The sequence below is a fragment of the Lissotriton vulgaris genome, chromosome 6 (assembly GCF_964263255.1).
Source record: "Lissotriton vulgaris chromosome 6, aLisVul1.2, whole genome shotgun sequence".
NCBI classification, from domain to species: domain Eukaryota; kingdom Metazoa; phylum Chordata; class Amphibia; order Caudata; family Salamandridae; genus Lissotriton; species Lissotriton vulgaris.
Genome location: NC_141694.1, coordinates 1,496,226,028 through 1,496,240,982, shown reverse-complemented (window position 1 = coordinate 1,496,240,982; position 14,955 = coordinate 1,496,226,028). Strand labels below are relative to the sequence as shown.

Sequence of the window (14,955 nt, the reverse complement as noted above, 5' to 3'; positions counted from 1 at the left end):
TTCTGTGGACGCAGATGCCCAGATATGGGAAATTTTCAACTGTATCTATTTTTTGACCTTCAATGAATATGGGACATGAGATTTTCTTTATTCCCTTACTGCATGCCATGGAGAATGTCTTACCAATATTCACTTTCAGGCCCCTTTCATGCATAAAGTGTGTAAAAGCAGTGACTGCCCTTTGCAGCCCCAATCTTGTTTGAGACAATATAGCCGCATCGTCGGCATACAACAGGATTGGGACGGCGTGGCCCCCCACTTTCGGATAGTCACATTCAATGTTTTTCAGATGGTCACCGACGGCATTTATATAGAGAGAAAAAAGCAGAGGGGCTAAAATGCACCCCTGCCTCACCCCTCTAGTAATAGTGAATCTTGGAGAACACTCCCCCCTCAGTCCATACCGCACCCTGGCCCCCGCATCTCTATACAAATTAATGATAAAATTGAGGATAGATGGATTCATCTCTAAATGCTCAAGGACTTTCCATAACTGTTCATGGACCACGCCGTCGAAAGCTGAGCTCAAGTCTATAAATGTTACAAAGAGGTTACCCTTTTTAGCCTCCACGTATTTTGACATAAGGAAGTATAAATTCAAGCTCTGTTCAAATGTGCCCCTTCCAGTTCGAAAGCCATATTGAAGTCTGGAAAGCACATCCACCTCCTCAGTCCAGTTGTGGATACGTTTTAAAATAATACGTCCCGCAACCTTCATTAGTGAGTCAAGCAGGGAGATAGGCCGATAACAAGATGGTAGATGCCTATCTCCTTTTTTATATATGGGTACCTATCATTGACCTCTGCCAGGCTGTGACTTGACCATCAGTGAATATGTTCACGAAGCACTACTGCCTTGAATGCCAGGTCCAGGGGGAAGGACATTACATCTGCTTGGTCCTGCAGGAGTTCTTTGTCTGAGTTCACTCCACAGACCTTTTTTCCTGCGGAGGTACTGCTTTGGTATCTTTTATCAAATGTATATTTTGGTATCTTTTATCAAAGGTGAGGTTTCGGTTGTTAGAAGTATCCATCAGAAATTTAAGTTACTTACCTTCGGTAAAGTTCTTTTTGGTGCATACTCTTTAGAACACCAGACTCCTCACTTCCCTTCCACCTCCTCGTTCTGTGGAGTAGCCTCTTATTAACATCTAAAAAGGTTCCAAGTTAGGAATATGCAAATGGATGCTAACAATTGTTCATTCTCCGCGTGTGAAGGCGCGGAAAAAGACTGACAAAAAACTGAAATGAACACGCAGGGGTGACACTTGTATGTGGCTCTACTCCGTCACTTCCAAGGCGGCACGGAGCCAGCGTGGAGACATAACACAACCTCGCGGCATTGTTGGAAAAAAGTTTCCAGATCCAGTCTGTTGCTTGGGCAGTATTATAAGGTGAGGAATCTGCTTTCAAATTGACTAGCTACTAGAAAGAGTGTTGCCAAAGTAAAAAACGTGTTCGATTTCATTTATTTATTGATGATCTTGCTATTCTTTATTTTCTATTAGGGGAGGCATTAGTGCTGGCATCCTTTGATGTAACCGTAGGGAAAAAGAAAGTCCCAGTCGGAGGTTGCAGAGTGCAGAAAGGGCTGTTGGACAGAAAAAAGAAGTTTAAATTAATTCGCAGTGGTGACATTATTTGGCAAGGTAAGTGGACTATTCTATATTGAGCTTAACTAAATGAAGGCACAGACTTTTGCCTTGGTTTAATTTAAGTATTTCATAGTTTTTGTACCTATGCAAGTGCTTTCAACATAGCATGTATTTGTAGAGTGCAAGTTAACCCAGCAGCACTTCTTGGTGTTGAATAATAGATGTTCTTTCCCCAACTCAATGGTACTCATTTTATTGAGTGCGATCAAAGGCTGAGTGGACCAGCTGCGATTTGAACCGGAAACCCTGAAGTCTAAGACAGATCCATGCCGTGGATGCATTAATCTACTCAGTCACCAGAGGTCGCTTTATTCTGCTCTCAGAACTTTTGTTGTTTGTGTATTCACTGTTTAATAAACATAACGTTTACTAAAACGGGCATGCATAATCATGGGCTAAAAATAAATGTCCTAAATATTAAAATTAAATAATTATATCTTTAAATACTAATTTTATAAAGATAATTTGTCCCTCATTAGTTGCTTCCGAATTGGTGAATAAAGGTAGACTATAACACTGCAAATCAGTCAAGGATGGATGCTAAAGCAATACATGTTCCATACATTCAAGTTCATTTTTACAGAAAAGATAATGATCACCTTCCACAGAAAGTGCTAGTTTTGGAAGCAGCGATACAAAATGTTCTCTCCTTGCAAAATTTGTTCAGTAAAATGGAGAAGACTTTTATGCTTTAAGTCTGGGTGTAGTAGTTCATGTTTTTCACTAGGAGCTAATGATGTTGTTGGATAGGGTTAGAAATGGAAGCATGTCAGGGTAGGTTATGTAAGAGCCACACTGAACATTTTTGCACTAATTTAGGCTTTGAAGCCAATATCTTAGTTTCCTTAGGCTGAATCCAAGTGATGTATCTATTCTGGTAGATACTTCCAACCACAGATTCCTCACCTTCAGAATATTCTCCACACACCACACTGGATCTGGACACTTTCACAGCAGTGCTCCTGCACACAGCTACGTGTGCCATGCAACTCTGTGTAGGCCTCATTTCACCCCTGAATTTACAAAGTGGGCATATAAGAGCCACCCATGTGCACCATCAGTTCCTTTGTTTCCGCCTCTTTGAACACAGATCCGAAGCTCTGTTCCCTTTTTGTCAGTCCAGATCTTTTCATGTGTGCAATGGAGTAATGTTCCCATTACAGACCACAAACTATATCATGACTGTTAGAAACAGATGTCGATGACAGACCTGCAGGAGGTGTGACTCTAGTGTTTGGGCTCATGGTATGGAAACAGTGTGCCCTGAAGCACCTGAAAGCGATCCAGGACCATAAAGCCAAGCGTTTGTCATCAGACACATAAGTCTGGCGCGGTGTTCGACATCAAGCCTAACCCGATCAAGGTTACACATTGGCTCCACTCCAGCATTCCCAGTCCCCTTGCACTCTGATTTGGACAAAATGCTTCCTCTTCTACAAGGCTTTCATCAGAGGCTTCATCACCTTTTTGGCCCAGATTCGGATCAACCTGATAATGATGATGGGGATGATTTACCCCCACACTATGCTGATAGCTAAACTGATTGTGTAGTACATTTGAAAGATCTTTTTTGACCACATAAAGTCACATAAGCTGCATAGTCATGGGAGACCTGAAAAGGCCAGAGTGGAAGTGCAGAGTAGGAAAAACAAAATGTCTCAAAGAAGAGGACGATGGAAGGTGGCACCATGTCGCATCAAAATGCACTCACTTGAAAAAGGACGTACGCTCAGTTTTTCAAAGAAACCGCATTCGCCAGGTTGGTTTCATGAGTATGTTGAGCTCCAATTGCTGTTAAATAAATTGCAGACAGTAATTTCTGAAAAAGTTTCTCCAGAAACGGGCTTTTACAAGTAATTTTTCCAGAATACCTTAAACCAGCGAAAAACATTACTTAAAATAAGGAATTTCAAACGGTTGACAAAAGCAAGACATGTAAATTGATTGCATTGCAAAGGTGAAATGTTTGAAGACCTCCTTGCATAAAGATGCCACCCTTAGAGTCATAATTACCACCCCATCATATGAAAATAACGTTTCCAAAATCGGAGTTTACACTGACTTCAGAAACAGTTTAATTACATTTTAGTTATTACAACCTTAATCCTTGCTGGACTTACAAAAAGGTATACGGTCTCTTAATTGAAAAATAATATTTACTGGCTTGACCGTTTGCTAAGACTGTTTAAGAACTCCATTCTACAATACACAGATTTGAACAGGGGTAAAAATGTAACACATTAATTCAGTGAACCACTCATGGAAGCTCCATGTTTTCCTGGCCACCATGTGCCTTCAGGCAGTGCTCTTTTAATACTGTAGTGCCCTAGCTTTACAGAAGAAAAGTAATTATTTATGTACACACTCGTCTAACCACTTCATTGTACTTTCGCTAAATTTTTGCTAGTACCAAGTAAAAAAGGCCTGCACCTAGAAATGGTTTTGTCCATTGGGCACTACACAGATATCTGGACTCACTCAAATTAGCCAAGTCGGTCTAAGAAAGGTATTAGTGGACGTCGTCTTGCAATAATTTTCCATACATTAGGCTTCAGTGTACTCCTCTTTTTAACTAACAGTAAGGGCATGCAGCACACATCATCAGCAGCACCACCATCGCCATCCCCTTTGAACATCCACACTCAATCAAGGAAAGCTTGTGAGAAAGGTGAACAGAAGTTGAGGAAGCCAATGATGATTGATGACAAGCTGGCATGCACGTTTCTTCAAACAAAATAGAAATAAATACTTTGACCTGTTCGTAGGTGTCGCAGTGTGTGACACTACAATGGTGTTCAAACCCCATATCAAGCACCTCAGTTTGATAGCTAATATTTTCATGGCTTAAAAATACATTGTCGATGTTATTTCATAAAGTATCTAGAGTCAGATAGGCAAATATTATGCAAATCCTGGTGTAGACCCTGCAGAACATAGTATTCGATCCCAGATACTCCACTTCTCCTTTGTTTGATTGGTCAGCTTCCATAGCGTCATATCATTTTATTTATTTTAAAATATATGGTTTGTGATAGTTGCACAAATTAACTTTAGCTGATATGATTGGTGCACTTTTGACATTGCCTAAGTAGAGGAAATTTTGGAGCAGATAAATATTGATGAGGAAGCCACAGTTCTCTACATTGTCATGATCACGCTGCCTGAATACGTTCTACTGTAGTGATCGTTGTAAGTCAGTGACTAAGAGAATGTGGTCCCATCCCATTAAAACTCCATTGTTCTGCTTTGTAGGAAAACTGAACTGTGTAAGGTAGAGACCAACTTATTAGAGCCATGCATAGTCAACGGATGATGATGCTTAAGGTTAAATACCACACCTTCAAAGTCTGACGGCTATAGATAATACTTAGCAAGGGTCATGTCCTCGTGACGTAGGATGATGGTCACCAAATATCTTAACCCCTAAACAATACAGGAGCGGAACCACAAGATGAACAGGTGTGGAAGGGAGGCTAAGGAAGGGGGGGTGGGTGAAGTGAGAACTGCAGGAGTGGAGAGAGGAAGGAGGAGATTAACCAGTGGGGAGCACGAGTTAGAGGAAAGGAGCTTTGTCAAGTGAATGCAATAGGGTAGTGTCTAGTTGGGAGTACAACCGGATGACAAGATGAGAGCCAAGAAATCAAGGAGGCAGCGGGGGGAGGGGGACTTTAGGGGATTAATCATCAGCTATAAGATTTTTAAATTGCTGCAGCATGGTGTCCCTAGCAGGGGCTATTGGGTGTTTAAGTATGCCTTGCCTCCTCCCAGTGCAGTGCTGAGCTTTCAGCTTTGTTCCAATAAAATTAGTTCATGAGATTGATTCTTTGACTGAAAGAGTGGTCTGTAGAAATGAGCAATTTATAACTCATTCTTCTATTGAGTTCTTGGGCAGTACTGGCATCTATTTTGTTGACTATACATTTGGCGTAGCCTTACTGCGCGTAAGCCAAACCCTTGTTGTTGTCTAGCTAGCAGGAGAGCCAGGTTATCGAATCGAGCTCTCACTTTGTGGTTCTTCATTCTAGAGAAGATATGGGGGGCCGTGGCTCCCAGGAGTTTAACGTCAGCTCTGTAACAGTGGTCAGTGCGGAGTGTATGACACACCAGTAAACAGCTATGCGGGGGCAGGACCAAATCATGTGCTGTAGGTCGGCCATAAGGGCCTGGTACCTGAAACGTGGAGCAAGGTAGATTCGCTGTAGGCAAAATACTGATGAGGCGCGACGGTGTGAGGTATGCCCTATGAAGAATGGTGAACTGAAGACTTGTAAAGTGGGCATTCCCGGATATCATTTGTGGGGATTCCAATTCACTGGTCCATTCGATGTCATGTAAAGGTCTGCCAAAGTCTAATGAGGTAATTGAAATTTTTATGGTCAAGTGTGTCCCCTATCGTGTACCCCAACGGCTCCATGTACGTGCTCAAGTACATGTAATTTTCCTCCATGACCGAATATGAAGACGCAAATACATTTGCGTCCAACGTTAACATGTCCTCTTTCAGATCCACCATGAATGGATCGATAATTCAGTTCCTACCCATACCATGCCAACGTCTTTACATGGTACACTTTCACGTTTTTCTGGCTCTGCCGAGCTAGGCCCTGATTTCTGTCTCCGAGCCCTTTCTGCCTCCTGCCTCTGAAAGCTGCAGCATGGTCGCGCATCCCTGACCTCTGCCTTACTTCCTGCCAAGCAAAGCGGTGCCTGGCTCAACCTGGCCTGCCTGCCTGCCAAAACCGTATTTTGCCTTCAAGTTATCTGTTCAGCCTCCTCAAATACATTCCTGTCTAGTGATTTAGGTAAACATCTCCCCGGCTGCAGAGCAAAGAGCAAGCTTTCCTGTCTCCATGCAAGTAATTTACAGCTCCCGTTGCCATAGTAGGCCCATGGCCCCTGCACGTAGACACGTAGACATATATGCACGCACTAGTATTCAGTATAGATTAGCCTCTGCCCGAGAGACCTTTTACTTCAGATAATACATCCTCCAAACATAAGATACCAGATATGTTATAGGTCCAGGTCGTTCTGACATCCCAGACTTCTGTCTCTTCTACTAGTGGTAAAGTTCCCCCCTGTTACACATCTATGTCACGTCATGCTAGCTGCGCGCGCATCCGCATATTTCTGCTGATCCTGCAACTTTCTCTATGCACCCACCCACATGTGACGATCCCTATGACGTTTCTCTGACATGCACTGTGCACGCCTCCGTGTACGCCTTCTTTCACGCCTCCTGTTACGCACATGTGTTCTTATCTTCTCTTCTCCACCTGTTACGCCTACTGTATTGGATTCAGTTATGTTACTTCACTATATATATTGTGTAATGTTAATAAAACGTTGACTGTCCCTTCCCGAACCCTCGTGGTGACGGAACATGATCTCCAACCTCGAGGTTTTTCCATTAAAACCCTTAAGACTCAGATACCACGGACTCTGCCTCTCATTTATATGAGCTGTCTTGTAATGATAAATTATATGGAAAAACGGATTAGGTAAATTATTTACCACACTGCCTCCGCCAGCTGTTAGGGGTGCGTCAGTGGAAGGCCAGTGTGTTCCCAAAATGCATTATGTATCACTGCATGTATCGAGGTTCGACCATTATGCTCCAGAGTGACCGCAATGCCGCTAGCAGTTGCCTATGCATCAGGAATTAACCAGGAAGAATAATGTAATCAAGGCGTAATTGCTCAAATGTGAGGCGTTGAAAGTCCTGAAAACGGTCACCATTTGTGGCGAGAGAACAGGAGTACCATTCCGCTGTCTGTTCAGCTGTGAATGGCCCTTTGGGGGGCCGGAAGGGGAGTGGCTGGGGAAAACAAAATGACATGGTTGGTCAATTGTAGGTCCTTGGCCATGCATTTCTGGGGGACCCAGACGTGCAGAGATCACGTCTGTTGTGGCTGATTGGTAGGATGGAGGAGTCTGCAAAGCCTCTACCAACCCCCCCAACACCCTGCCCCAACGAAAACTTGGGCACAATTGGTGTATTCTGCAACTAAGTTTTCTTTATATATTCAATTGTATTCGCTTTTAAAGCATAGTAAATGATGACCTTACAGTGCACCAGGATTCAACAATCCTTGTTGGGGCTCTTCAATGATTCCCTCACTATAACCCTCCAACAGTGCCCCTCATCTCCCCATAGCCCCTCACTCAAATGTATTTCATTTGTTTTATAGCGCCTCTCATACCAGTGTAGGGTGTCGGATCAATTTATATCATATACACAGAAAATTTATCATACATGTGTAAATCAGTTTATAGATCATGTTACACAAGACAAAGGGGACTACAAGGTGTAGGATTCATGTCCTCGACTAGAGAAGCACAACCCCAAGATTCTGAACGTAACACAGTGGCTAGGGTTGGCTTTACTAATAAGAATGTATTTAATCCCAAACAAACCATGTTTAGCAACATTGGGGTAATGAAAGAAAATTGTAACTTATGAACTGCACCGTAACAAAAGGGTCTTTATGACAAAAGCAATAACCCACTAAGCAATGCACATAAATTACTGTTCTGTGATCTGCATGATGCACGTCCTTGGCACCAGGCATATGAACCCCTCTGTGCTACCTTAGATGAGTCAAAACTGCCACTAGACAAAACTTTGATCTCTCTCCAGCAGGTACATTAATCACCAGTTATCTTGACACTTTAATCTTTGCCTGAAAACTACTGACTATACAAGGAACTCTGCATCAAGTGCTTTCAAAACTGTTGCACTGCCACAAAACCCACCCAACCCTTCCAGCCTCCTGAGGGAGCGGCCGATGCCCGGTAAGGCCAGTCTAGCCCTGACCCTGATCAGAGGGAAAACATAAACGTGTGCTCTATAAAGAAGCATGCAAGTGCACTCAGCGAGTGAACGTTTGGTATTGTGAAAGAAACACATTGACAAAGGATCATTTTGAGGTACCCAACCAAACTGCATGAAAATTACGTCCTATATTATTGGATAGGGCTTCTAATTCTATTTACCTTCACACTGTCTTTTCCTCAAAGTGAGCCACAATAATTCTTAATCCTCAGATGAGTCCAACAGGTTTGATCCTCAAACTTTTCTTATGAGCGTTTGGCTAGATCTTTTAATTTACAAATGTAAACCAGTCACCAGGGCCAAATGCCCCAGGGCACACTAAGTGGCACACATGCTTTCTGCGCTCCAAGGTCACTTTGGTATTACAAAAGGGGGTGCAGATGCTTGTGCGACACTTCAGTAACAGATCATGCATGTGCACTTGTAGCACCAGCGCAATTCTAAGGGGAGTGTTCCATCATTTGCAAGGAATCGTGGCTCATGCAAATGAAGAGCACGCTTTGCCTATGTTACCCACTGTATTATGGACCCGGGTGCAGAGACAAATGCTGACAAAAGGTACACAGAATGGACACCATACATAGGTGGAATACAGTTAGTGTGACCCCCGAGGGAGCCCTCCGAAAGGGGGGGAGTAATGAGTTCCTTGGTCCCCAATAGTCCAATGCAGTCACTCGTGCAGGAGGCTCTCTGTACCCCTTTGTAAAGTTGATTGTGTGCCCCCTGCACCGTGAAACGCAGTGTGTTGCTTCAAACAGCTGCTCCGTCTTTTTAATGTGCGGATCCTGATGCAGTCGTGAGATTGGGGGACCACAGTATTTGTTATAGGGTGCACCATCCCTGTTGGCGCCTGACACACCTAGTTAAAGGTGCGCTGCAATGCAGACAGTGCACCCTTTACACAATAAAGCCACAGGATTATAATGAGCATCTGTGCCAATTATGAATCCTACTGCAAAGTTGTATTACATAACATTGTAGCTGTTGGTGTGGTCCCGTCAGTAGAACGCTTTTTGCAGTCTCAAAGTTAGTACCAGTATAACAGTGACTGGGAGTTCCATCATTTACATGGGAGTATGGTCCCATGGAAGTTTAGGGAAAAATGTTGCCCTGGGGCATGCTCTATTTCATAGAATTCAGAACTAATGCCCACATGCATCAAACTCAATTGCATTCGCAAACGGTGCGAATCGCAATTTTCGGCCGTTTGCGAATGCAATTGACTAATTTGGAATGCATCATGCATTTCGCAATTTTAGGAATCGCAACCATGTTGCGATTTCTAAAATTGCGATTGCATTTAAGAAATCGTAATTTCAGATTTCTTAAATGCAATGCATGAGCATTTTTAGTTTGCGAATTCGCAATTTGGAAGTGGTAAATTAGCATGAAGTTGAACTTCATGCTAATTTACCTAAAACTTTCAAATATGCACAAATTGCATTTTTTGAAGTTTTAATTTACACACACACATGCCCTTTGAGCATGTGTGTGTGTATAGATTGCATTTAAAGTTTCATTTCAGGGGTGCAGGGAGGGGTTCTTCGGACCACCCCCTGCACCCTTGAAATTGCATTCACATTTTGCGAATCGCAATTTGAAATTCGCAAAATGTGAATGCCTTCCCATTCATTCCTATGGGCCTCTTGGCCGATAGGAATCAATGGGAAGGGTTTTCCTTAATTGCGATTCGCAAATTGTGAATCGCAATTAACGAAAAATACCGAATCGTAAAAATAAATGCGATTTGTTCATGCATTGCCAATTGCGATTTCTAAATTGCGATTCCTTCATTTTCACAATTTAGGAATCGCAAACGGGAGCAATGATGCATGTGCCCGTTAGCAGCTAGACTCTGTGGTAATCTGAGGAAACATGAGCCTATTTCTCAAGCCTGATAGAATTTCACTGGCTCCCAGTGGAATAAAGGCTACAATTTGGTGTACCCATTCCATGTCCTTTCGATGAGAATAATACAAATACTCATGAATACTGACCCTCACTAGCCCTCAGTTGGAACTTCTGATTCAGTAATGCAGACCTGATCATAGTGAAGTGTATTGCCTGGGTTACTCTGTAGCTGTCAGTTTAGCCACTAGTTTAAGATTCCCTCATGTTATTTTTATTTTTATGCTATACAGGAGGCTACAGCCAGATTTAAACCGGCTGAACCTCAAGTAGATCAATGTGTTATCAGATATATTGATGTGAATGATCACCCCTTCCACTGATCAGTTATTGGTACTTTTTGGATGTGCCCTAAAGACTGCTTTAGCGATTTTTCCAGACTCATGTTTTCCCAAAATGTCCTATTAATAATACTTTCTCCTAGGGGGTGTTAAGTTAACCATTTAATTAATTTGACTGCTCAAATGCCACTCCTATTGTGCTCTCTCCCACCACAGCTAACATTATAGAACAGAGGGTCCAGGCAAACTTCAACCATTGGATTCTTTCACTTTCAAGTGACTGCATTTTGCTTGTGCAATGCCAGATATTTAAAGACATTTGCATTTACCAATGACCAAGAAATGTATTGAAATCTGCAATATTCACTTATTGTAAACCAGCTTTGGCATGTTTTACCTATGGAAAACCAGCACAGATCAGTACAATAGCAAACATATGTATGCACATTGTATGTTGAAACCAATCCCCCTCAGCTTTGTGAATGTCCTTTGAAGCACTTGCATGTGTCACAAGAGGGGCACCTACTAACGGCTTGAAGTATTGCAGCTTTGTGAAAACCCTTTTGAGCAATTATTTCTGCCTGAAGAGGGGAATCCACTAAAGTGTTGAAGGACTGTGGCCTTGTTAACTACTTCAAACTGTTACATCAGATTAGAAACGGACATCTAGTAGTGACTTGAGCTATGCAAAAGCCAGAACTGATGTCTTTGCCAATGTTTGCTTTTATATAAATAAAAGATTCTATGATGGACAAAGAAAAAATTGTGTACCTTTGATAATAGTTCTTCATTCTGGTTAACTCTAAAGATGCACAGATAACATTAGAAATAATCTTTTTCAGGTGAATTGCCACCACCATTTTGTTGGAGGGAGGGAAAGGGGAGGGGAACTGAGAACGAGAGCGAGAAAATAAAGTGGGTGTATACATGTATACAACCGTCTATGCCCTTTCATTGTGATAGGTCCCAAATCATGTTCTATATGTTCTCTAATCACCTCTTTCATTTTAGGAGCTTTGACATCTTTGAAACACCACAAGGATGATGTCCAGACAATAAAAACTGGGATGGAGTGTGGCCTTACCCTAGACAAAGAATTTGATTTGAAGTTTGGAGATGAAATAGTATGCTATGAAGAAAAGATTGTCACACAGAAAATCTTGTGGGATCCAGGATTTTAACTACCATTAAGATGGGCGAAAACGCTTTGTGAACTGTTGGGTATTGATTAACAAGAGTCAGTATGTGAGTGATGTGATGAGCCACCGCTGAGGAACCACTAAAAGCACTTTTTTGCGGATTGTCTACGCACAACTAAAATTAAACAACACATTGTTGCTGAAGAACGAACATTTTGTGTTGACCACATGATGGAATTGCTTTCACATATCACCATGTTTTTATTTGTGGTAGGAATTACCCTAGACAATGTAAAGATAAACGGATTCTGCTGCAATAGACTAGCAAATTATTTTTCCCAAACCTGGAGCGATTACTATTGAATGGCTTGTGCTGTTTAGAAATACAAGTCATACAGCTTGCATGCTTGTATTGCACAACATTTTCTGTGGTACAATAAGAATTGAATTGTTCCATCGTACATCTTTTCAGTCAAATATTGTGAAGAAAACAAAGGCTTTGTACTTCAGATGGTTTCACGTTTGTGAAGTGCTTATCCGTATTACTCCTCAAATCTATGTATGATATTTGCTGTAAATTGATAAATTAAACAACTATGTTTATTACTTATTGCATTTTCCTCTTTACAGTAGGATTTAGAAAGTTATAGTTTATGTATTTAGTCATGGTGTGAACATGTTAGTGGCAACTAGGTAATTGTAGACTGAGACATGGGTGAATGTGTATAATAGAGGAACAGGTCAATTTATGGTCATTAATCTTCACCAGGATGTGGGCATTAAAGCTGTTTGCATATGTCCCCCCCATTGTCACCCCACATGCACACTCCCACATGCCATCTGTTACAGCGCTTCGTGTCCTGCTCTGCCATTTTCTGAACTTAGAATGAAGGTAAATAGCAGTAATTGAACACGTTTTGATTGGTATAGCCAACCTCTGCATACCAAGAAGTGTTAACTATTATTTCTGTAGTACAGTATTTTAGGCCACGTGCTTCAGAGCATGTTGACGACACATTAACATCATCAACCAACAAATTCATCATGAAACAGGCAGTGCCAGGCTAGCCTACCAGGCATTTAGGACATTTCCTGAGGCCTTGTTGACAGTGCAGCGGTGAAATGCCAAACACACACAAATGGAATTACATTAAGACTAGTACCTTGCTGATAGTGCAGCAAGGAACTGTTATAGGATGGTTGTTGGTTCTTCCCTGCTGCTATCAAACCAGCTGGAAGAATGCAGTGACTACTTTAGATTCCATGTCCTGCTTCAGCTTCAGGGGATCCGGGAAACAGCTCAGAGAGCAGTGCAGTGCGTGACTGATCCATGTGAGAGAAGCAGAGTGAACTTCTCTTCTCAGCCTGGCTATATCAGGAGAGTCATAGGTGCACTGCGAAGAAACAAGCGATGGCAGTGCAAACGTTTAGGTTTCAGGGAGTTGGAAAGAAGGGTGCAGAACACTTGGTCTGTCCATCAGAGCAGCACTTAGGGACCCCTTGGCTGCACCCAGCGGCACTTGACAGAAACCTGGTCTCTGAATGCCCTCTGTTTGCATCCAGAAGCACTCAGCAATACTACGAGAAGAGTCTTTGCAGCTTTAATGACTTCAGCCTGAAACTTGGTTGCAATCCTGAACCCTTGGCATTACTCAGTGGCTCTTGGCGATGCCCCTTGTCCCTTAAGTGGATCATGGGTAACACCTCTAGCACTTGGACAACTACCCTGACACATAGACAATAGTCATAGACCTTGCCATCTTCAAGTGGTAGCTGTAACACCCAGAAGGCTTAACACGACATGGGCACTTCTAGGACTCCCACAGCTCTTAAATGGTAGCACTTGGCAAGCAGTACCCATGGTATTGACTTGGTTTTTGGGACACTTCTAGAAGTTGAACAGAATTTCTCTCTCTCTTTGGTAGCAATACTAAGATTTGGATAGCAGCCCTACACCTGAGCAGCATGACTTTTGGGTGATACCACTCACTTTCCATAGAACTTGTGGCACCTCTGCAGTCCTCTGGCAACGGTGCCCAATGCTGCTAAGGTGCACCTATGGCACATAGTAAGCTTGTGAATTGTGCATTACCATGACACTTGAGCAATTCACCAGTCAGCTGGGTGATCCCCTGGTCCTTGATGTCAGTGCAGGCATTTGGGCAACAGTAACTTTAGCCAATAACTAGGTAGCATACCAGTCAGTCAGACAAAACCTATCCCATTTGGACAGCACAATACAACTATCAGCAGTACGCTCAGTACCAAGGTATATATGGGCTAGAACTCTGGCAAATCACAATTGCAATTCTGATGGTATTTTATTTTCATTTGTATGAATTTTGATGTCAAATTCACTGCCCCCAGAACTTAGATGAACTGTTGATCTTTAGGCCCAATACTTATATCTGGTCACCCCTATATTTATTTGTAGTGATGTTTATAGAGAGTAAGCCTTGCTGACCGTGCCACACAATACGATGAGGAGACAATATCATGCTGTGCTCAAAAAGATTGATGGGAGAGGTGGAGGCATCCTTTTCTAATGTTCTCATGCCTGAACGTGCTCACCATCCCCACTGTCAAGCAGAAAAAATATGGTGGCCTTAGATTTTCCTTCTTGGCCCCTCAATTCTGGAATTCCCTCCCCATGGAATTCAGATCAGTAATCCTCTAAACCCAGTTCAGAACTCTCCTTAAAACCTTCTTGGATTCTCAGGCATACGAGTAAGCTTCTGTCACCACACTACTGTTGCATCCCGTTTATAGCGCCATGAAAACCGCCTGGTGTAAGTGCTCTCTACAAATGATTTTAACATATTTTTTTCACTTTTCTAAAGTGTTCACTTCCAGGAAATATGTTTGCCCCAGTATTGGAACTTTCATAGATTCCCATGCTTTGTATCATTCCCCGTCGTCGGAATGGGAGCCTTGGTAAATAGAAATACCTTAGTAGTAAGCACAAAGTGAAAAAATAGGCCTAGGCCTCATCTCATTTTGTAGCTTATCCATCTCTTTTTGTAAAAGAGACCAAATTCTTGCATTAGCCAATCAGAGCAGCCTCACCCCATAGAACCTTCCTGAGAGAGCCTCATAGCCTCAGATTTTCTACCGCACGTTGTGCAAGGGAGTCTCCT

The 14,955-nt window shown here is 42.4% G+C and overlaps 1 protein-coding gene across 5 annotated transcripts in view; it reads left to right on the top strand.

Annotated features, from left to right (window-relative positions):
- Positions 1 to 12,426, top strand: part of MTIF2 (mitochondrial translational initiation factor 2) — a 370,558-nt gene extending 358,132 nt beyond the window's left edge. For all 5 annotated transcript variants that reach the window (XM_086927656.1, XM_086927658.1, XM_086927655.1 and 2 more), the window contains 2 exons: positions 1,509 to 1,649; positions 11,691 to 12,426. In XM_086927656.1, the coding sequence (XP_086783782.1) occupies positions 1,509 to 1,649; positions 11,691 to 11,860 (311 nt within the window). In that variant the 3' untranslated portion in view covers positions 11,861 to 12,426. The remainder of the gene's footprint in view (positions 1 to 1,508; positions 1,650 to 11,690) is intronic.
- Positions 12,427 to 14,955: the final 2,529 nt, after the last annotated feature.